Source organism: Eptesicus fuscus, chromosome 5 (genome assembly GCF_027574615.1).
Source record: "Eptesicus fuscus isolate TK198812 chromosome 5, DD_ASM_mEF_20220401, whole genome shotgun sequence".
Lineage (NCBI taxonomy): Eukaryota > Metazoa > Chordata > Mammalia > Chiroptera > Vespertilionidae > Eptesicus > Eptesicus fuscus.
The window spans coordinates 84812480-84835097 of NC_072477.1; the positions used below are offsets into that span (position 1 = coordinate 84812480).

The 22618-nt window shown below is 38.8% G+C and overlaps 1 protein-coding gene across 1 annotated transcript in view; it reads right to left on the bottom strand.

Annotated features, from left to right (window-relative positions):
- Positions 1 to 22618, bottom strand: part of HEATR5A (HEAT repeat containing 5A) — a 106495-nt gene that overhangs the window by 41922 nt on the left and 41955 nt on the right. Inside the window, exons 12-19 of the mRNA XM_054716519.1 lie at positions 18349 to 18501; positions 17268 to 17367; positions 13244 to 13353; positions 12046 to 12209; positions 11785 to 11960; positions 6713 to 6818; positions 5457 to 5647; positions 4445 to 4601 (exon numbers count right to left, since the gene is read on the bottom strand). Coding sequence (XP_054572494.1) covers positions 4445 to 4601; positions 5457 to 5647; positions 6713 to 6818; positions 11785 to 11960; positions 12046 to 12209; positions 13244 to 13353; positions 17268 to 17367; positions 18349 to 18501 — 1157 coding nt within the window. The remainder of the gene's footprint in view (positions 1 to 4444; positions 4602 to 5456; positions 5648 to 6712; positions 6819 to 11784; positions 11961 to 12045; positions 12210 to 13243; positions 13354 to 17267; positions 17368 to 18348; positions 18502 to 22618) is intronic.

Consider the following 22618-nt stretch of genomic DNA (forward strand, 5'->3'; position numbering starts at 1 on the left):
TGTATTCAGTTTGAGACTTAATTCACAGAGATGAACACTATGACAGGTGCACTTTATAAATATATTTATAAGATAAATATATTTGTAAATACATAAAAATAAATATATACTTATATATTAAACAAACTGACAAATAAAATGCTCTCAAGCCAAATCTGGTCTGCCACCTGTTTTTATAAATGAAGTTTTATTGAAACACAATTATGGCCCTAACCGGTTTGATTCAGTGGATAGAGCGTCGGCCTGTGGACTGAAGGGTCTCAGGTTCAATTCTGGTCAAGGGCACATGCCTTGGTTGCGGGCTCAATCCCTAGTGGGGGGCGTGCAGGAGGCAGCCGATCAATGATTCTCTCTCATCATTGGTATTTCTCTCTCTCTCTCTCTCTATCCCTCTCCCTTCCTTTCTGAAATCAATAAAAAATATATATAAAAAAAGAAACACAATTATGCTCATTCATTTATATATTACTTATGGCTGCTTTCCTGCTACAATAGCAGAATTGAGCAGTGACAGAGACTATATGACTAAATAGTTTACTATCTGACCCTTTATAGAATAAGCATGCCAACTCTGGTTTAAGTGAAACAAATCTGGCCATGTACTGATAACCACTGAAGTCGGATAATGGGTTTAATAGATTCCTTATAGAATACTCTCAACTTTTAAGTATGTTTTAATTTTCCAAAATAAGAAGTATATAAAAATTTCTTCCTTCAGGAAACCAGCTTAGAAAGTTTTACTGCTTTCATCAATAGATGCATAAAAAAGCGTATAGTACTTTAAATGCTATAAAAATGAAATTCTGTTAAGTGAGAGAGAGCAGCAATCAAGAAGAATCAGATTTGATGATACTGGAAGCCATGGAAAGAAGCACTTAACAAAAAGTATTCAATATAAAAGTATGTACGTTCAGAACAGGCTTCTTGAATAAGAGAAATATAATAAATAGAAGCAAAAAGTACTGTACTAAAAGAAGGGTGAAGAATGGAACACCTCAACTTAATCAAGTACTAGATGATGTGGCAAGACTATTAATATAGTAATTCCAAGAATGAAAGCTTATTGTGGCTGAAGGATATGAAGTTTGACAAGAAGGTAGTTAGACTGGATCTTAAAATACTAAAATTTTTGGATTGTCAGATAGGAATAAGGAGAAGAGCAACAGGAAAAACAGAAGTGCAGATATGAGAATGACATGTGTGGGATAAAAGCAGGTAGATCATCTATAGGAGAATACCAATACTTGGGTAATAAGAGAGAAGATTCCTGGGTCAGCTAATGAAACTTGAGTGAGAAGTTGATCTAACCCTACCAGACCTGAGGCTCTGAACCTAACTGTCCCCTTAAACCACACAAAGTCAATTCAAACACATGGGGACAGATATTTGCAATGGCTAACCATGAGGTTTGACCACGATTGGTTGGTTATTTTTAGTTTGTAACGCATTTTTTTCACATACTAGGCAAAGTACCGAAAATTAGGTACAGTGGTATAGTGGCAGATTCAGAAATTACCGAAAAATCAGTACAGCGGTCTGGTAGGGCTAAGAAGCAATAAACAGTTTTGGAGCTTTTCAGTAGGGAAGTGGCAAGATGAAAGACTTTCAGGAAAACAAATTTGGCTTCATATCTAGGGAGAGTTGAAAAGAACCTAAAAGTAAAATGACCAGGTAAAAGGCTACTATCTCTATATATAAAAGCCTAAGGACCGGCAGACCACTAGCCATGACACACACTGACCACCAGGGGGCAGATGCTCAATGCAGGAGCAGAAACCACAGGCATAGAACAGACTGATGAATCTCAGAGGGATGGGGGGAGGGTGGAGGGTGGGAAGAGATCAAGCAAAGATCTTATATGCATACTAGAGGCCTGGTGCATGGATTCGTGCACCAGTGGGGTCCCTTGGCCTGGTCTGCGCCCTCTTGCAATCTGGACCCATCAGGGGATGTAAGAGAGCCAGATGTGGCCTGATCCCTGCAGGCCAAGCTGAGGGACCCCACCAGTGCACGAATCCATGCACTGGGCCTCTAGTCCTATATAATAAAGAGGTAATATGCAAATTAACCCTAACACCCTCACAAGATGGCTGCCTACAACCAGGCCAGCAGGGGGGGTTAGTGAGAGACACCAAGCGACTGAACAAGCAGGCTGCGTGGGGTGACCAGGCCGGCAGGGGGGTTAGTGAGGGATGACCAAACGACTGAACAGCAGGCTGCGTGGGGCGACCAGGCCGGCAGCAGGGGGGCAGTTGGGGGCAACCAGGCCAGCAGGGGGGGGCAGTTAGGGATGACCAGGCTGGCAGAGGGGGACAGTTGGGGGCTACCAGGCCAGCAGGGGAGGCAGTAAGAGGCAACCAGGTTGGCAGGGGAGGCAGTTAGGGGCAAATGGGCCGGCGGGTGTGTGTGTGTGTGTGTGTGTGTGTGTGTGTGTGTGCAGTTGGGGGCAACCAGGCTGGCAGGGGGGGCAGTGAGGGGTGACTAGGCTAGCGGGGGGGTGGCAGTTGGGGGCAACCAGGTCAGCAGGGGGGCCAGTTAGGGGTGACCAGGCCAACAGAGGGGGGCAGCTGGGGGCGACCAGGCCAGTATGGGGGTCAGTAAGGGGTGACCAGGCAGGTAGGCAGGTGAGCGATTAGGAGCCAGCAGTCCAGGATTGCGAGAGGGATGTCCAATGGCCGATTTAGGCCTGATCCCTGGGATTGGGACTAAACTGGCAGTCGGAAATCCCACGAGGGGTCCCGGATTGGAGAGGGTGCAGGCTGGGCTAAGGGACATCCCTCCCCCCCCGCCCCCGCCCGTGCATGAAGTTCATGCACTAGGCCTCTAGTAGTAAATAAAGTCATACAGGAGCCTTGGCTGGATTGCTCAGTTGGTTGGAGCGTCATCCAGATGTGCCAGGGTTGCAAATTTGATTCCTGGTCAGGGCGCATACAGGAGGCAACCAATGATGCATCAATAGATGGAACAACAAGTCAATGTTTCTCTTTCTCTTCCTCCCTCTCTCTCTCTCAAATCAATAATAATAATAAAAAAGACACAGGAAACCAAGATAAGGAAGCAAAAGAGCAGGAAGAGTAACAATCATTCAAGATTTGATTAAAATATCAGGAAAATGATGATTTCAACAGAATTGGGTAAGTTATGTATAACAATATGGTAAAGTGGTTAAGAATATGGATTTGGAGTCCATGACTTGCGTTCTTTTTTTTTTTTAATATATATTTAATTGATTTTTTACAGAGAGGAAGGGAGAGGGATAGAGAGCTAGAAACATTGATGAGAGAGAAACATTGATCAGCTGCCTCCTGCACACCCCCTACTGGGGATGTGCCCGCAACTAAGGTACATGCCCTTGACTGGAATCAAACCTGGGACCCCTCAGTCCACAGGCCGAGCTCTAGCCACTGAGCCAAACCGGTCAGGGCATGACTTGTGTTCTTAACCTGAGTTACTTAGTTTCTGTAAGCCTCAATTTTCTTTCTGTATAATGAGAATATACACCCTAGGTTACTATGAAGATAAAATATATTAATATGTTTAGAAGAATATAATACAATGTCTGTTACCTATTAAGCTCTCCAAAATAATAGATGTTATTAAGATGACAGATTCATTCTCAGAAAAAGATACTGAACTTGATTTTAAACACTGAGTGTGAAAGAGATTTAAATTTTAAAAATCCATCATGGTTAAAATGGCTTTAATATTTACTACGAGAGGGCCCTAGCCCGTCTGGTTCAGTGGATAGAGCATCAGTCTGTGGACTGAAGGGTCCCGGGTTTGATTCTGGTCAAGAGCACATGCCCAGGTTGTGGGGTCAATCCCCAGTATGGGGCGTGCACAAACATCATTAATGATTCTCTCTCTCTCTCTCCTTCTCCCTTCCTCTCTGAAATCAATAAAAATACATTTTAAAAAATATTTACTATGAGAGGGGAATTATTTACAAACTAGAGGCCCAGTGCACAAAATTCGTGCACTCGAGGGCGGGGTCCCTCAGGTGCACGAAATTCATGCACTGGGGGGGGGGGGGGCGTCCCTTAGCCCAGCCGGTGCCCTCTCATAGTCTGGGAGCCTTCGGGGGATGTCCGACTGACGGCTTAGGCCCACGCCCACAGGGGAGTGGGTCTAAGCTGTCAGTCGGACATCCTTAGTGCTGCAGCGGAGGTGGGAGAGGCTCCTGCCACCACCGCTGCACTCGCCAGCCATGAGCCCGGCTTCTGGCTGAGCAGTACTCCCCCTGTGGGAGCACACTGACCACCAGGGGGCAGCTTCTGTGTTGAGCATCTGCCCCCTGGTGGTCAGTGCGCATCATAACAACCGGTTGTTCTGCCGTTTGGCTGATTTACATATTAGCCTTTTATTATATAGGATTACTAATGATCAATAAAAACCTAATTTGCAAATCATGAGTTTTAAGGAGGCTATCACATGGAGTTCTTACCTGCACATCAGGAGAAGTACTGTCCTGAGACAAAGTATATAGGATTCCTACACAAGAATTCAAATGTTGAGAACTTATTCCTCCTAAGTACCTATGGAGGGATCCCAAAGCCAATGAATGCCCTGTTCTGGTAACCACGTCCCTTGCTGACTTCAGTCTGTAATTATGGAAATAAAAATATATGGTAATCACTAAAGCAAAACTACTGCATGATACTGTCACCTACACAAAACTTTCTGTATGAATAGTTCCAAAATTCAGAAATGTTTTTACTGTTAAATGATAAAAAATTTCTGAAATAACCAGACAGGTATCTTGTGAAGAAAAACATTTTAAATAAAAATATCTTCACGTTATTATAGATTATTTAAGTAAAAGCAATTTCAATGTCTTCCAGAGATATACACACACTAAATTTATATGGAGGACATTGTTTATTAAATTACATTTCAAAAACATTGCTGAGATACGTTTATTTCACAGAGAGAGTTCAAGAACTTTGATTTTAAAATTAAATATAATAGGATAAATTAATATATGAGAAATTTTCTATGTATTGTACACTAATTTAAGTGCTTTACATTTAGTCCTTTAATCCTCCCAACTTTGAGATCCATACTATTCTCAATTCCTTTTTACATATGAGGAAACCAAATAGGATAGCCAAAGTAACTCTTACAAAGTAGCCAACTATTAAGTGGAAGAGTTGGGATTTGAACCAAATTAGTAATCTGACTCCAGACTCTTAACCAAATCAGACACATATTCAGCAGACTAGAAGGTCAAAGTGCTGCCTGCACTTCTACCACCACTACTAATGTATCTTTATGTATCTACATATATTACCAACCTAACCATAAACTTTTATTTGTAGTTATTTTATTTTTTATCATTTTCTTATTTATTATCTCATTTACCTTAACATTCTTTAAATAGGCAGGGCAGTATTAACAACCTTCTATACCCAGTTTTGGCACCTAGCCAAGGAATATTAAATAAGAAATTCACTTACTTGTCAAAGCTAACTTGAGCTAATGAAGCAGTAAAAGGTCCATCGTCAACCACTTGGGCTAACCTAGCCCAGGCCTCTGCAGCTGCACATCTCAAGAGGGGGTTGGGACTTTCTAAGGCTCCTGTCACTAATGCTAGGGCAGGTCTTCTCATTTCTTCTGGACCCAAACTTCCCTTGGAGCCAGCCACATACTGAAATATGCAAAGAACAACCCAAACTTACAATTGCAGCGAATTTTACCTAATTTGGAACATATGTTCTGGTTAACCAAATGTGTTCATACTTGGATTACTACTTAAAAAAAAAAAATCAGGCCAAAACCGGTTTGGCTCAGTGGATAGAGCGTCGGCCTGCGGACTCAAGGGTCCCAGGTTCGATTCTGGTCAAGGGCATTTACCTTGGTTGCAGGCACATCCCCAGTAGGGGGTGTGCAAGAGGCAGCTGATCGATGTTTCTCTCTCATCGATGTTTCTAACTCTCTATCCCTCTCTCTTCCTCTCTGTAAAAAAATCAATAAAATATATATTTTTAAAAATCAGAACATAAAAACTCCACTGAACATACAAACATAATTTGATTTTTGTGACAAAGTACTTTAGAATTTTAAACCTCCAGACAAACAATGTGGTAATCAATTATCACTGTAGTATATACATATGTTCAGAAGACTATTAAAAGAGATTTTCCATAAAATATATAACTAATGAAACCTATTATATTTTATTTAGAAACAGTAAGTTGTAAATGTTAACAATGAACCAGATTTGGAACATATGCCATAGCATGCCAATCCATGGTCTAGGCCAGTGATGGGCGTCAAACTTCGCCAAAAAACTGAGCATAACTCGGGTAGTGTGTCACTTTGAGGAAAAAACATTATTTCGCAAATGTTTCATCCTCAGGAGCAGCAAATGTTTCATCCTCGGCATGCGGCCCCCTCAGCGGCCACGTGTCATCAGAAATGGCTACGCGTGTCAGTGCTGACACGCGTGTCATAGGTTCGCCATCACTGCTCTAGGCTATTAGGCTCAGTAGAGTAAGGCATGGCTCTAGTACAAGGTTATCTGACTAACAAGTTTTATGTGGAGAAAAAGTAAAAGGGAAATTATAAATCACAAAACATTTTCATCAGGAGGTTAAGAAAAATTGGGGGAATCAATGATAGCCCTTTAATAATACCTTCCTCCAACCTGCTTAGTTGATCATACCTTAAAAAAAAAATAAAGCAAACATGAATTTTTAAAAAATATAATTACCTTTAAGAAACTGGAAACTGAGGAAACAACATGTAACTGAACTACTTGTTGACGAGCTCCTTTTGTGTGCTTTACACTGTCCAAAAGCTGTTCCAATGTAAGAAGCCTAAAATCAGAAACAAAATATTTAAAAGCAAATAGAAAAGACAGCATTGTTAACCAAGGTAAAGTAAGTCAATGGGCAGTACTAAATATCTACTGCTATTTGTTTTGTTGCATTATTTTGTTGGTACTACTAAAATGATGAACACACCAAACCATTTTTGGAAAAGAAAATATATCATAACCAATGCAAAAGTATTTTAATTAGGTGTCATTCTGACAGTGGGGGAGAAGCATTATTTTGTGGAAAACAACAATAACAACAACAAATGGATGTATCACTTAATGAAGATTATTTACCTGGGCAAATCCAGCTATTTCAGCAATTATTTTCTAAACAAAGGCTAGCTCAGAAATTACTTGCATCAATTTTTGTTTTTAATAACAGAACTTAATTGGATTCAAACACATTGCTTCATTTTAAAGGTGGCACCAACTTATGTCATCTATATTTAATGCCTCTCAACTATACTTTAAAAATGTACTTGGGATCATATTATATACAACACAACATTAACTCATGCTTTTCCCATTTTCTCCTGACTATATCCAGGACTGACAGCCCCCAAGTTTTCCCCCATCTTTTAATCCCAAATCCTAACAGAGATTTCAAAAACAAAACAAAACAAAAAAATAACATCATCAACAACAAAAAATTCTGAATTTTCAGGAAGATGGAGACGACTTTTTTTCTTTTATAATTTTTTTTTTCAATTACAGCTGACATTCAATATTGCATTCATTTCAGAGGTATCCAGTATAGTGGTTAAACATTATATAACTTATGAAATGGTAAGTCTTGTACCCATCTGATACCATACATAGTTATTGACTACACTGACTATATTCTCTATGCTATATTGTACTTGACATCCCTATGACTATTCTGTAACTGCCAATTTGTACTTTTTTATTCTCCTTTTGCCTTTTCCAACCATTCCACCCATCCCCAACCCCCCTCCCATCTAGCAACGGTCAAAATGTTCTCTGTATCTATGAATCTGTTTCTGTTCTGCTTGTTATATAGATTCCACATCATATGGAATACTATATGATGAACACAGGGGTGCATATACCTTCCCAAATTAGTGTTTTGGATTTCTTCAGATAAATAACCAGAAGTGGAATTGCTGGGTCATAAAGTAGTTCTACTTTTAATTTTTTGAGGAACTAAGATGGAGATAACAGCATTCAGTAACACTGAATTGGTATTTCTAAGTGGTATAAATTAAAACATGTAATTATTGTAATGAAATTAGATACTGAAACAAAGTTTTGAGTATAATTGAAACAAAAATACATAGTTAACTGAGTAAATAGAAGACACAACATTTGAAAATACTGATTTACTTTATTCTTTCAGGGAGGGTGTATAATGGTGAAAAATTTTAATACTGATTACTATAACTATGCTTTTCCTCTCTCTCCATCAACTCGCAATCTACAGCATTTTACAAGCACTTATAGCAGTGGTTCTTAACCTTGGTAGCTCGTCTGAATCACCTACGGTGTTTTTATTTAAAAGTTTCAATGCTTAACATAGTATGTACACCATACTATTAAATCAGAATCTACACTTTAGAAAGTTGTCCAAATGACTGCAATGTGCAGTCGGAAGTGGAACAATCATCAAGTTAATGAATTAATTCATTCTTTGCAATTAGGTGCAAAAAATACATTAAAAGTAACCACAACATTTGCACAAGATCAATATATTTCTTTTCTGTATAAAATATGTTGACATTCTACAATTTTTTTTGTTAATCCTCACCCGAGAATACTTTTCCATTGATTTTACAGAAAGTGGAAGGGAGGGAGGAAGAGGGAAAGAGAGAGAGTGTGAGAGAGAGAGAAACACTACTGTGAGAGACCCATCAATTTGTTGCCTCCCATACATGCCCAGACCAACCCACAACCTAGTTATGTGCCCAGATAGGGAATCGAACCTGCAACCTCTTTGGTGCACAGGATGACATTCCAACAAACTAAGCCACCTGACCAGGGTTATGAGTTGAACTTTTAAATTTACATTTTATTTTTCTATATTTTCTAAATCTTCTTCTATGAGCATGTATTACTTTTATAATTAAGCAAAATAGATGCTATTATAAATCAATATTTGTGACTTCCCATATACTATAAGAACACAAAGTTAAAATTAATATTAGCTATTTTAATTTCAGAAGAAAGGGAGGATAAGTGATGATAAAATCGTTTAAAAAAAGAGAAAGTTTGTATGAACTATATTCTTTTCTTTTTTACTTTTTACCTTAGATTTACTAAAAAGAGTAGAGCCATTTAAGAACATGCTTAATTTAAGTAATTTGTCCACAAGGCCACCCGTTTCATCCACTGTAGTTAGCTGTATTAATTCAAGTGAAATATTTTAAATTAACTGTATTCTGTATAAAATACAGAATAGTAGTTACAGACTAGTTAATCTCATCTTTTCCACCAAGTCATCTTTGAATATCCCAGACCACTATGATTTTCCTCTCATCTTTTAGTACCACAGCATTAATTTATAATTAGTAAGATGTTGTCTTAAATATCTTATAACCATATCTTTATAGACACAGTATAAACAGGGAGCTATATGCTACAAATAAATTTGGGAAAAATACATTTTGAAATTAAAGCTCTGAAAAGACACCTCAAAGTTTGTGTGTGTGTGTGTGTGTACCTTAATGCTACCAGCCTTTTAAATAAAATGACATGAAGCTGTTAAAAATAAACAAATTTTATTCACTTTTCTATCCACTGAAAGACCTGTTTCAGAAATGTGTTGTTGACAAGACTCAAATATATTTGTGCATCTTCAGCAATAGACCAAAGCAAATTTCCTACCTAACTGGAAGACATAACTGGATAAAATTATATTATATACTGAGTGGCCAGATTATTATGATCTCTGAATGCATAATAATCTGGCCACTCAGTGTATATCCTATATAATAAAACGCTAATATGCAAATTGTCCCCTCGACCAGGAGTTTGACTAGCAGGCAGGCCGGCCAACCGCCCATGTCCCCTCCCCCTGGCCAGGCTGGCTGGACCCCACCCATGCACGAATTCATGCACCGGGCCTCTAATACACACACACACACACACACACACACACACACACACACACTGTACTTTCCGGCGTATAAGACGACTGGGTGTATAAGATTTTCCTGGGTTAAAAAGTCGTCTTATACGCCGGAAAATACAGTAGTCCAATATATCTAATCCATTATATTTAATCCCATCAATATAGTCCAATACACACACACACACACACACACACACACACACACACTGACTGGCCAGATTATTATGTGTTCAGAGATCATAATAATCTGGCCACTCAGTGTAAAAATATAAAGAGAGAATATGAATGATGATAGTTAAAATTTGTACACTGTAGACCAGTATAGCCTACAGGAAAGATTCACTTTCCTTTAGTATCTCAGACAAAAACTGAATTTTCTGGATCATGGATATGAATAATGTTTTTTAATCTCCAAGAATAGTATTTCCTCAATTAAGAAGCTTTTATTCTCAATGAGAAATCATTATCCAACTTTGAGTTTTCAAAACCAAAATCCACTTTGAATGAACTGAAATCCATCAAACTGAAGACTAATCACTGGACCCATAATGACTCCATGAAGCCTCCAAGAAAGCAAGCCTAGGAGACCTAATCTAAGCAGAAAAACCAATGTTTTTCCTTGTGACAATAGCTCATAAATCATTGTTCTTTTTTTTTTTAAAAACTTTCATTAGCATTTATTTTATGCTGAATTTACTCTTGGGTCCTGTTTTTGTTCAGTTTCTCCTGGGATATCTTTTAATTCTGTGCAAACTCCTTTTCTGGTTTAGGAACAACCTGCTTTTTTCATGAAGGATCTTCTCAGTGTGGCAGGGAGAGTTCGTGTGTGGGTTAAACCCCCCATGAGCTCTGTAAGTTCTGTGCTGAATCTTGGGAGCTTGTTCACCTGGATGTGCTCAATGAGCAGAGAATCTACATCTGAACACTGAAGTTCATCACTACTCTCTTCATTTTTAAGCGCGTGCAGCAAAAACTCAGCAAGCACTCTTTTTGGGCTGCTGACCCTCTGTTTGTCCTGGGCACCCTTTTCAGCTCCACCATTGCAATGACAGAATGGCCTACATTGCTTCTCTAAAGTGACATCCTTCAGACACTTGGTGGTTTTTCAGACATGCATACCCTCACGGGTGTTCTTAAAGTGGACATGAAGATTTTAACCTCTTGATATGCATGATTTTGTGGAGTTTTCTGGGTCAAGTGAATAGTAAGCCATTTTCAAAGGTCACCTCAGGCTGCTTCCAGGAAGAGAAATCAATGTTCTTGTGTCACTGAGTTCTATTTTCAGGTAGATAATAAGCTAACTGTGGTTTAAGTATTGTATGCACAATAGTACTATCAACTGTTAGTTTAATTCAATCATTTAGTTTTATCATTAACTTACTTATTAAATATTAGCCAGGTAAATAAGTAACAAGAGACAGCAACTCATCCTGGCTGATTGTGCTCAGTGGTTAGAGTGTTGGCCCACAGACCCAAGGGTGTAATTCCCAGTTAAGGGCACATATCTCAGTTGCAAGTTCAATCCCCGGCCCATGGGAGGCAACCAACCGATGTGTCTCTCCCATGTTGATGTTTCTCTCTCTCCCGCTCCTCCCTCCCTTGCACTTTCTCAAAAACAAGAACAATAACAACAACAACAACAACAAAAATCAATGGAAAAAATATTTTCGGCTGAGAATTAAAAAAAAAAAAAGAGACAGCATCTCACTTTCATCGGTAAATTTTTTATATTAATGAGAACTTCCGACAACATTCTTCTTACCCACCCAATTCTACATTATGCATTCATTGAACCAATTGCCAGTCTGGAAATATTACATTTCAGAATAAGTAAACTATTTATTTCAGGGTAAGTGAATTACTAAGGATGGTTTACCTTTGAGCTTCTCCCACATGAGCACATACAACTCCAAAGAGCTTGACTGCAGAGCTAATCACTGATAGTGTTGGAGGTAGGGGCTTAGGCACTGAATCTCCCCCTACATCTTTCTCATAAATAGAATACGGGTCATACTCAAGGCTTCCACAAGCAATACCATTACTAAGCAGGAGCTAAAAGAAAAAATAAATCATATAAGGTTTTAAAACCACTGTTCACACAGGAATGAACCCAAGGGTTACTGAAAAATGACCATACCTGTTCCTCAATAAATCTATGGTCAGTCTCTTGTAGCAAAGGACTTAATAACAAAAGATCATCCTGATGACAGAGAGGTGGAAGTAAAAATGTGGATGCTGCCACCTGTATGTCAGGGCCAGTCAAGTCAGCAGCCAGCTCTTTGAGGATAGCACAGAGGTGTCCTGTTGAGTCAGAGGAGAAGGAACAATTAGTAATTTAGTAATAACAGTTAACTGGTTAGAGTATGGGGTTAAATAAAGCCCAGGTGGCACTTTAATGGTACACATTGGCTAACTTTAATCATCACAGCCAAAGATTATATATCTGATCCTAGAAAAATACCCTACAAATGAATGGCTCAACTATGTGCTACTGGTTGCAAGGCTGACTGGATACTGAAAAGACACACATCTCAATGTATGTGTGTAAACTTTATGATACTACCATCATTTTAAATAAAATGACATAAAGTACAAAAACAGAATACAAAAGCTGATAAATTATATTTGTTTTAAAAAAATGATGGCCTCACCCTGGCGGTGTGGCTCAGTGGTTGAGCATGGACCCATGAACCAGGAGGTGACGGTTCAATTCCCAGTCAGGGCACATGCCTGGGTTTCAGCTCAATACCCAGTAGATGGCATGCAGAAGGCAGCCGATTGATAATTCTCTCATCATTGATGTTTCTATCTCTCTCCCTCTCCCTTCATCTCTCTGAAATCAATAAAAATATATTTTAAAAAAAGATAGCCTCAAAAATATTTATAAGTATTAGATATGTTTTTATCATGGAAAATTTCAAACAGATATAAAACCAGACATAATAGTTTTATGACACCCCAACTCCCTAGCTAGCATATGATAATCACTCTAGAGGGAAACTAGGAATGGCCAAATTTCTAACCAATGTGCATTATATATTCTGAACCAAACCCTGGATAGAATTGAGACCAATCTTTGTTACTCATTCTCTCCCAGAGGAACTACAGACATTTTTTTCCCAGGAGAGAGGAGTAAGACAAGAAAAAGCAGGTTTTTAAAAATATATACTTTATTTTTTATAGAATGGTAATAAACACATGGATTAAGACTGAACTGACTACACCTCCTAGAAACAGGGCACCAACCAGCTGCCATGTAATTAATTCACTCAGTTATTATTTCCAGGCACTGTACTAGCTACAAACAAGAAAACACTTTGGTCTAAAGCACATACCTTCATAGGTTTCAGGAGGTAATAGAATCAGTAATTCATAAAGCCTTTGTCTATAAACTACTGATGGTGTTTTCAAAGGACTTCCATATGTTTTTATTATTGAAGAAAGCCTTAAAATAAAAGAGAAAGTATATCTTACTTGTGTAACTTATATAACAATGTACAAATATTGAACAGGTTGGCATATAAACATAAAACAGTTATACATAGTATTAGTGAACATTACTGTTACTTTTATTTATTTATTTTACTAAGGTGTGATTACAAATGTCACACATGGAAATCATTCTGCCATCTTTTCTATCATACTTTATAAAACAAAACTATATATATTCAGCTTAGAGTTCTAAGAATGTATTTTGTTGAGAAAATAAAACCATTAACTAAATTCCAAAATTTATAACGTGGCATTTGTAAACAGTAAAATCTATTATGATAGAAAAGGAACCAGCTGAAGAAGCAAAGAGGAGAAAAAAATACCTAGAAAAAAATCCAAGTGTTTATTAGAAACTTGATGTAGAATATCATCACCAAATCGAATCATAAAAATATGCAATATCTTAAACAAAATTCTATTTTAATAAAGCACAAGCTGAGCCAGTGTTTCTCCAATAGTTATATTCACAAAATTTCTTATCACCTTCTTTCTTCACACTCTTCTTTAACTTTCATCTATTCTTCTTTATCTTGTTTTTTTTCTCATTATTGCTATTAAGACAGTTTACTATAAGGTTCACTCGTCTAACAAGTGAAACTTATTAAAGGATTGCTACTCTTTGCAAAGTACCATTTTATCAACTGGTTTTCATCTCTTTTAGCAATACAGAAATTCAATGGGATCACTTTTATTGTTATGCCAGAATAAGTCAACTAAACGGTTATGGAATGAGGTTTCTAGGCACTCTAAGAAATTCTGGCAATGTTCATTTATTTGGATGTTCTAGAAAACTACTGCTTGCTATTCTAGTTATCCATATTAATACATATCACTCTGAACACAATGATAAATTCCAGATGAATTAAAGACTTAAATGTGAAAGATAAAACCTTAAACATTTTAGAGAGAAATATAAAAACATGTCTTTATAACTATGAAATAGGAAGATTTTTTAAAAAAGTAGGTGTGTTCTCCCTCCTAGGAGCATGCCCACACCTTTCTCCCCCCTCAGGCCTGCATCTCCTAAACTCTAAGGGTCCCCACCAGACTTGCAACCAGGGGAGCAATGAGCAGCGGCAGCTCGTTTTTAGCTAACCCCCTGAACCTGTCTCCAAGGCCCCCTTTTCTCTGATTTCCCAGTGAACCAAAGTAGCCCCACCTAAGCTCTCTCCTGTTCCTTCTTTTATCCTAAGTCCTTCCTTGTTTCCCCGTCTACAGCTTTAATAAATGTACTCTCAAAATAAAAAAGACAAAAAGTAATCAAAAAACCATTTTATCTAAAAATAGGTAGAGGTATGCATAAATAGGGATTTCATAGAAGGGAGAACATTGAGGATCAGTAAGTATATAAAAAGACACAGCCATCAGGAATCTTACCTAATAATAGACAAACATGTAAATTGACCATACCTCCACTACGCCAACAGCCAATCAGGAGTGATATGCAAATTAACCCAACAAAGATGGCAGTTAATTTGCATACTCAGCCTCCGAGTGACGGGGGCGGGACGCAGGCGTTCTGCCCCCCCCTCGGTCTCTCAGGGCCTCTAGCAGTGTGAGAAGGAGGTGCCGGAGTGGAAAGAGGCGGCTCCGGGGCCTGAGCGGAAAGGGGCTGGGCTGGAGTGGAAAGGCGGTGCCGTCAGCCACGGAAAGGAAAGCCCATTCTAGCACGAATCTTCGTGCATTGGGCTTCTAGTCAGATATATAAAAGTCATAATGAGATACCAATTTATACCTACTGAATGGGCTAAAACTGATGTCTGATAAGTGTTGGTAAAGAAGTGAATCAAAGGGTACTCACATATACTATCTATAGAAATATACAAGAATTTTGGAAAATATTTTGGCTATTTCATTGGCAGAAGATAAATAAAATGCTGTATATTCACATAATTAAATATTATACAGCAATCAAAATGAAGGAAGAAACTTGCACATAAATGAAATTTAGAAACATAATGTTGAGTAAAAAAAAAAAAATTAAATCTCAGGCCCTGCCAGCATGGCTCAGTGGTTGAGTGTCAACCTATGAACCAGGAGGTCATGATTCGATTCCTGGTCAGGACACATGCCCAGATTATGGGCTCAATCCCCAGTGTGGGGCATGCAGGAGGCAGCCGATCAATGATTCTCTCTCATCATTGATGTTTCTATCTCTCTCTCTCCCCCTCTCTGAAATCAATAAAAATATATTTTAAAAAATTAAGTCTCAGAAAAAGTATGCCACGTGCTGAATCAAAACCAAGCAAAACTAAACCATGTGCGATTTAGGGAAAAATACACGTGATACACTTTTTAAAAGTGCAGGGAATGACATCTATAAAATTCACGATAGTGAGTATCTCTAAAGGAAGGCAGAAAGAATGGTAGTAGAGTGGAGCACACAGATAACTTCAACAGTATTGTTAATGTTCCAGAGTTCAGGGATAGCTGAATCTGACCCACTACCTGTTTCTGTAAAGTTTTACTGGAACACAGCCACATTGATTAATTTACAGATTATCTATGTCTGCTTTTGAGCTGAAACAACAGAGCTGATTAGGTATAACAGAGACCATCTGGCCCTTACAGCACACATTTGCTACCCCGCTCTAGATGTGTTGAACTCACATCTAGAGTTCATTTTATTATCTATACTAATAAAAGGGTAATATGCTAATTAGACCAGACATCTTCCGGATGACCTTCCCAGATGTCCTTCTGGACAAAGCCACGGTGGCGGGGACGAGGCAGAGGCAGAAGCAGTTAGGAGGATCAGGCCAGCAGGGGAGAGCAGTTAGGGTGATCAGGCAGGCAGGCAGAGGTGGTTAGGGGTGATCAGGCAGGCAGGCAGAGGCAGTTAGGGGCGATCAGGCTGGCAGGCAGAGTGGTTAGGGGCGATCAGGCAGGCAGGCAGAGGCAGTTAGGGGCGATCAGGCTGGCAGGCAGAGTGGTTCGGGGCGATCAGGAAGGCAGGCGAGTGGTTAGGAGCCAGTGGTTCTGGATTGCGAGAGGGATGTCCAACTGCCGGTTTAGGCCCACAGGTATCGGGCCTAAACTGGCAGTTGGACATCCCCTGATGGGTCCTGGATTGGAGAAGGTGAGGCCGGGCTAAGGGACACCCCCCCCACACACACCATGCATGAATTTTGTGCACCGGGCCTCTAGTCTATAATAATGAAAATGTAATATGCTAATTAGACTGGATGTCCTTCCGGATGACCTTCTGGACAAAGCCAGGGCTGCAAGGGAAGCCCGAGTCCTGGGTGCCAGAGGGAAGCCGGTGCCAGCAGCTGGGGGAAGGAAGGCCTACTCTTGCACAAATTTCGTGCATCAGGCCTCTAGTGCTTTATAAACCACATCTTAAATATATTTTTCTGTATACATAAAATGTTGTATCATTAAGTACATTTGAAAGACTTTCTCCAAACTACACATTTTATTAATCTGTAAATTACAGATGCTTGTGACATAAACTAGATTTTCTCTATGTTTTCTTATAAGTCAGACATGAAAAATATAAACAACGAAACACTGAAACTGTTAACAAGCATCTGGTTCTTATGAACACAAGAAAAGCACTAACCAATAAAACGCATACCTGAAAAGGTTAACAGGCTTCATATTAATTTTTTGGTTAAATCTAACTGTATAGAAATACAAATCCACCAAGAAATTTTCCTTCCCTTTTAATATATATTTTCTTTCAAGACTCTACCCTAATAAGAAACAATCACATAACTAAATATTTGCCTTCCTCTGCAAAAGGAAAATCATTCGCTGATCATAGAAACTGGCATTATTGCACTTAAAGGTATTACATAATCAGAGGGTAACTGAGTGCTATTAAATTTTTTAAAAAATCATATCTAAACAGCAGATACTTACTGAGTTAGCAAATCCACAGCACAAGGAAGTGGTGGAAGAAGACGCTGAATTACTTCCTCTGTAAGGAGATCACCACAGTGGGAAACAAAGCTCTTGATAGCTGAAAGACAGAACACACTTTGACTTGGCAGAATGTAATGAACTATGAAAAAAGCATTCAATTATGCTACAGCGTTTGCATTTTTATTAGAGGAATTAAAAAATGTGTTAAAAACAAACAAAAATTCTTGAAACTCTAGTATAAAAAGAAAGCTAGTGTCTTCTATTTCTAACCAAACTTCCTCCAATTAATACCAGAGGCCTCCAACCAAGTTATCAAAATGTTTCTTTCCTCGGTTCTACTCAGATCTCAGAAGTAGAAGAATAAATTAGCTTAGACCCTAAAGTTTGCCAGTTCTATACTAATTCTGTAGGTCCATGCTACTTTTGAGTCAGCATGTTAGGTTTTTGAAAATGTTACCTGAAACACATGTTTTTGTAAGGAGTTAATTTCTTATATAGAATAAAATAAATATTTTAAAGTTAGGCTGACTTTCAAGATTAATTTCAAAATTGTTTTCCATTCTTAAGAGTAAAAAAGCACCATGAATAAACAAACAAAACCAAAGTCAGTGCTTTAATGTCTTTTCAGGGATCCCACCCTTCCTTAGTTTGTTTTCATAGTGAATACTATTTTAATGGCCTATATATTATAAAGGGTACAACTTCATATATAAAAAAACTAAATGGAAACATGCTTAATTAGCACTGATTAAATCCAACCCTAGTGTTGCTGAAAAGAGGAATGAATACCTACTTAAGGAAAAGCAATCTTGACATTTCTCAACTGGAGTGCATCTAATAAAACATGTGTTATCCTAAGAATCAGAACTCTTAAATTTGGTTTATTACATCTACTTCTGTTATAATCACCAACTGGATATACTAGTAATCAATCATATTCAATTATACCCCCCCCCCAAAAAAAATAACCACCAGGAAAATGTTATTTCTCTCTAAAATTAAGTAAAACAAGTATGTGTAAAGTTAAAGAGTGGAGAAAAGCCAAAGAAAGGGAGCAAAAACACTAAACTCAACCTACCACAGAGTGCACCAGCTCGTCCTTCTAAGGTTACCTGCCATGTAAATGAATCTCCTCGGCTCTTTTCTGTTTCTAGATCTTTAGGAGACACTGGAAAGACACACTTCCACAACAGCAGGACGCGAGCAAGGTGATGACTGACAACTGCAGGACCTGTAATTTATTCAACTTATCACTTATAAAAGAACATAAAGTGGCTGCTCTTTAAAAATCTATTAATAAACATATTTTAACACCCTACTGCAATACTTTGTCCCTTTTCTTACATTCTGGTTCCAATGAATGTACTACTGATTATTATCTGAAGGTACTGGAGTAGAGAGAAAAACAAGGAACCAACAGTTAAGTCTGGGTTCTAGTGTCAGCTCCTTCACTACTGCTATGACCTCTGAGACTCAGTTTCTTTTATCCATAAAATGAAGCCAGTACCACTTGTACTGTTTGTCTCCAAGGGTTTGTCTGATCTAAATGTTAGTGTCCTTTAAAGTAGTCTTAAAAAAATGTGATGTACCATGTAAATGCAAGATAATACTGTTTTGGTAACAAATAACATTGTATCCTGAGAGTAATGCTAACTTTTGATAGCAACCTGTTCCAGGCCAAAATTCAGATGTAATACATCTAAATGAAATTAAAAAAAATTTTTTCAAAGCAACATCCTTTATGAACTAAGGAATCATGAATACACAAAGCCAGTAATAAAAGGCAATGTACAATGATAGTATTTTATTTACCGCCATTTTCAGTTAAGAAAAATATTAAAAAAGTATAAAAAACAAAACCTACAGCTTTTCTCTCCAAGTAATTTTCTTTAAAATTCTGAGGTTATCTCAAAATTCTCCTATAAGTACTTGTTATTTCTTATTTCTGTGTTGGGCTGACTGTATGTTTTCCTTCTGCAGTATAGCAGCATAGCAAAAACTGCACTGAACTCTGGAATGAGAACACAGGTTAACATCCTGACTCCATCCACTTGCTGTGTAAACTTGGTTAAGTTACTCAACCATTGTCTGCCTCAATTTCCTCATCTATAAAAGGGAATTACAATAGTATTTATCTCACTGGACAGTTTCCTAGACTTACAAGAGTTTATATAGAAAAGTGTATGACTCATGAAAAGCATTTACATAATGGCTGACATTACGCAATTATCATTAAAAAATTGCCTCATTTACATATGAAGAAGTGAGCTGTATGGTAAAAGGAACGGGCATTTGCAAACCAATCTTTTTTTTTAAAATTTATTTTATTGATTTTTTATACAGAGGAGGAGTTAGAAACATCAATGAGAGAGAAACATCGATCAGTTGCCTCCTGCACACCCCCTACTGGGGATGTGCCCGCAACCAAGGTATGTGCCCTTGACTGGAATCGAACCTGGGACCCTCCAGTCCGCAGGCCGATGCTCTATCCACTGAGCCACACCGGCCAGGGCGCAAACCAATCTTTTTTTAATGCATGCAATTTACTAGATTAAAATATAATTAATTTTTCCATTTTTTCCTTCTAATTTGCTTTTTAGGAAAAGGCCATTGTTAATTCAAAACAAGATGAATCAACACTCTTTGCTCACTACTTTCTTTGATGAAATAGTACTAAAAAAACTCAAAAAACCTAGAATTGGAATAAAAAAAGGAAAACAGAGTAGAGTAATTAAGAATAAATGACTGTAAGAGGTTTGTGTGCGTGAATGCCATGTGTGAACATCAGCCCACTCATATACCACGGGCTGTGGGGATAGAGAAAATTCTAAAAGTACAATTTAGTTAATAAAAGCATGGGGTCACTGGGAATGCTCATAGTTGACAAAAGTTTCATAAATATTTGCTATTATACTAAGATATCTCATTAACTCAATAGTGAACAATGTAGCATCTCTTTCCTAGAGGTATCAAGATGTTATCTCAGAGACATACATGAACTAAGTTGATAAAAATTAGTTTATGATAATTACAAACATAAACAAGAGCAAGTCTTTTCACATCAAGAATCCTAATATAGGAGAAACCAAGATGGCGGCATAGGTAAACACCTAAACTGCTGCCTCGAACAACAATTTCAAAACTACAACTAAAAGACAAAACAGACATCATCCAGAACCACAGGAAGGCTGGCTGAGTGTAAATTCTACAACTAGAAGGAAAGAGAAAAGCACACTGAGACTCCGAGGAGCTGCAAGAGGCAGAGATTCTGAGACACGTGCACGCGGAGAGGGCGGGCAACTGAGTACACGGTTGGCTTTCTCAAGTGGAAGGGAGACAAAAGCTCCTGACTGCACTGAACTCCAGTTCCGGGTGAGACTCTGGGGACCGAGACTCATTTGGGGAGAAACTGGACTGTCTGGCCACGGGTGGAACTCGAGGGCGGCTTTCTCTCAGAGGTGCTTGCAGCGATTACCACGGGACACTGAGACACAGGGGCCTATTAGGGCAGGGCTGATGGGAAACCAATGCTGTCTGCTCCGCCCTGAGACTCCGCCCCATTCAAGCTGAGCACAGAGGCTTTTGCAAGTCTTCGTCTCATAAGGGTGTCTCCAGCACAGAAGTTCTCCCAGCATAGACACAGCTGATCCTCACAGCCAATTGGCCTGGAGGTCAATTCCTCCCAGTGATACCAACAATAATCAAGGCTTAACTACAACAAGACTGTGCACACAGCCCACAAAGGGGTGCATCAAGAGTGTCCACCTCAGGTAACTGGGGAGGTTGAGCCACTGGGCCCTATAGGACACCTAGCACACAAAGCCACTCTATCAACTCAGGGAAGCAACCAAAATGCGGAGAAAAAGAAACAGATCACAAATGAAAGAAATGGAGGAAAGCAAACGACTGAATATAGAGTTCAAAACCACGGTTATAAGGTTTTTCAAGAATTTTCTAGAAAAGGCCGATAAATTTAGGAAGACCCTCGAGGATATGAAAAAGGACCAACTAGATATTAAGCATACACTGACTGAAATAAAAAATATTATACAGAGATCTAACAGCAGACTAGAGGATCGCAAGAATCAAGTCAAAGATGTGAAATACAAAGAAGCAAAACACTCAACCGGGAAAGAAAAAAGAATCCAAAAATATGAAGATAGTGTAAGGAGCCTCTGGGACAACTTCAAGTGTACCAACATCAGAATTATGGGGGTGCCAGAAGAAGAGAGCGAGCAAGATACTGAAAACCTATCTGAAGAAATAATGACAGAAAACTTCCCCCACCTGGTGAAAGAAATAGACTTACAAGTCCAGGAAGCGCAGATAACCCCAAACAAAAGAAATCCAAAGAGGACCACACCAAGACACATCATAATTAAAATGCCAAGAGCAAAAGACAAAGAGAGAGAATATTAAAAGCAGCAAGAGAAAAACAGTTAGTTACCTACAAGGAAGCATCCATACAACTGTCAGCGATTTCTCAAAAGAAACTATGCAGGCCAGACGGGAGTGGCAAGAAATATTCAAAGTGATGAATAGCAAGAACCTACAACCAAGATTAGTCTACCCAGCAAAGCTATCATTCAGAATTGAAGGGCAGATAAAGAGCTTCACAGATAAGAAAAAGCTAAAGGAGTTCATCACCACCAAACCAGTATTATATGAAATGCTGAAAGGTATTCTTTAAGAAGAAGAAGAAAAAAGGTAAAGATAAAAATTATGAACAACAAATACCTATCTATCAACAAGTGAATCTAAAAATCAAGGGAATAAAAAAAAATCTGTTGAAAGGAATAAACTGGTGAATATAATAGAATCAGGGGCATAGAAAGGGAGTGGACTGACAATTCTCGGGGGGAAAGGGGTGTGGGGATGCGGGAAGAAACTGGACAAAAATCGTACACCTATGGATGAGAACAGTGGCGGGGGGGGGGGGAAGGGCAGAGCGGGGATAGAAACAGGTGAAGGGGAGCTATGGGGGAAAAAAGAGGAACAATTGTAATAATCTGAACAATAAAGATTTATTAAATTTAAAAAAAAAAAAAGAATCCTAATATATAAAAAACCTTGGTCCGTCACCACTGGAGGCTTGACCAACGGGAAGTCAGTCCTGTAATCAGCGCTGGGTTGCCATGGCGACCCAGCACTGACTGCTGAGAGGGCTGCAAATAAGGCCCAGAGAGAGGCCTGAAGAGAGAAGCAGCGTCTAATATGTAGCCTCTATGTCAGCTATTGATCAGCACTTGCCTCTTTCTCTCTCTCCAGCAGCTGTGCCTCCATTTCTCTCCAGGCCTCCACTGGGGCTACTAATCAGCCCCACCTTTCTGATCAGGCCCTGTTGATAG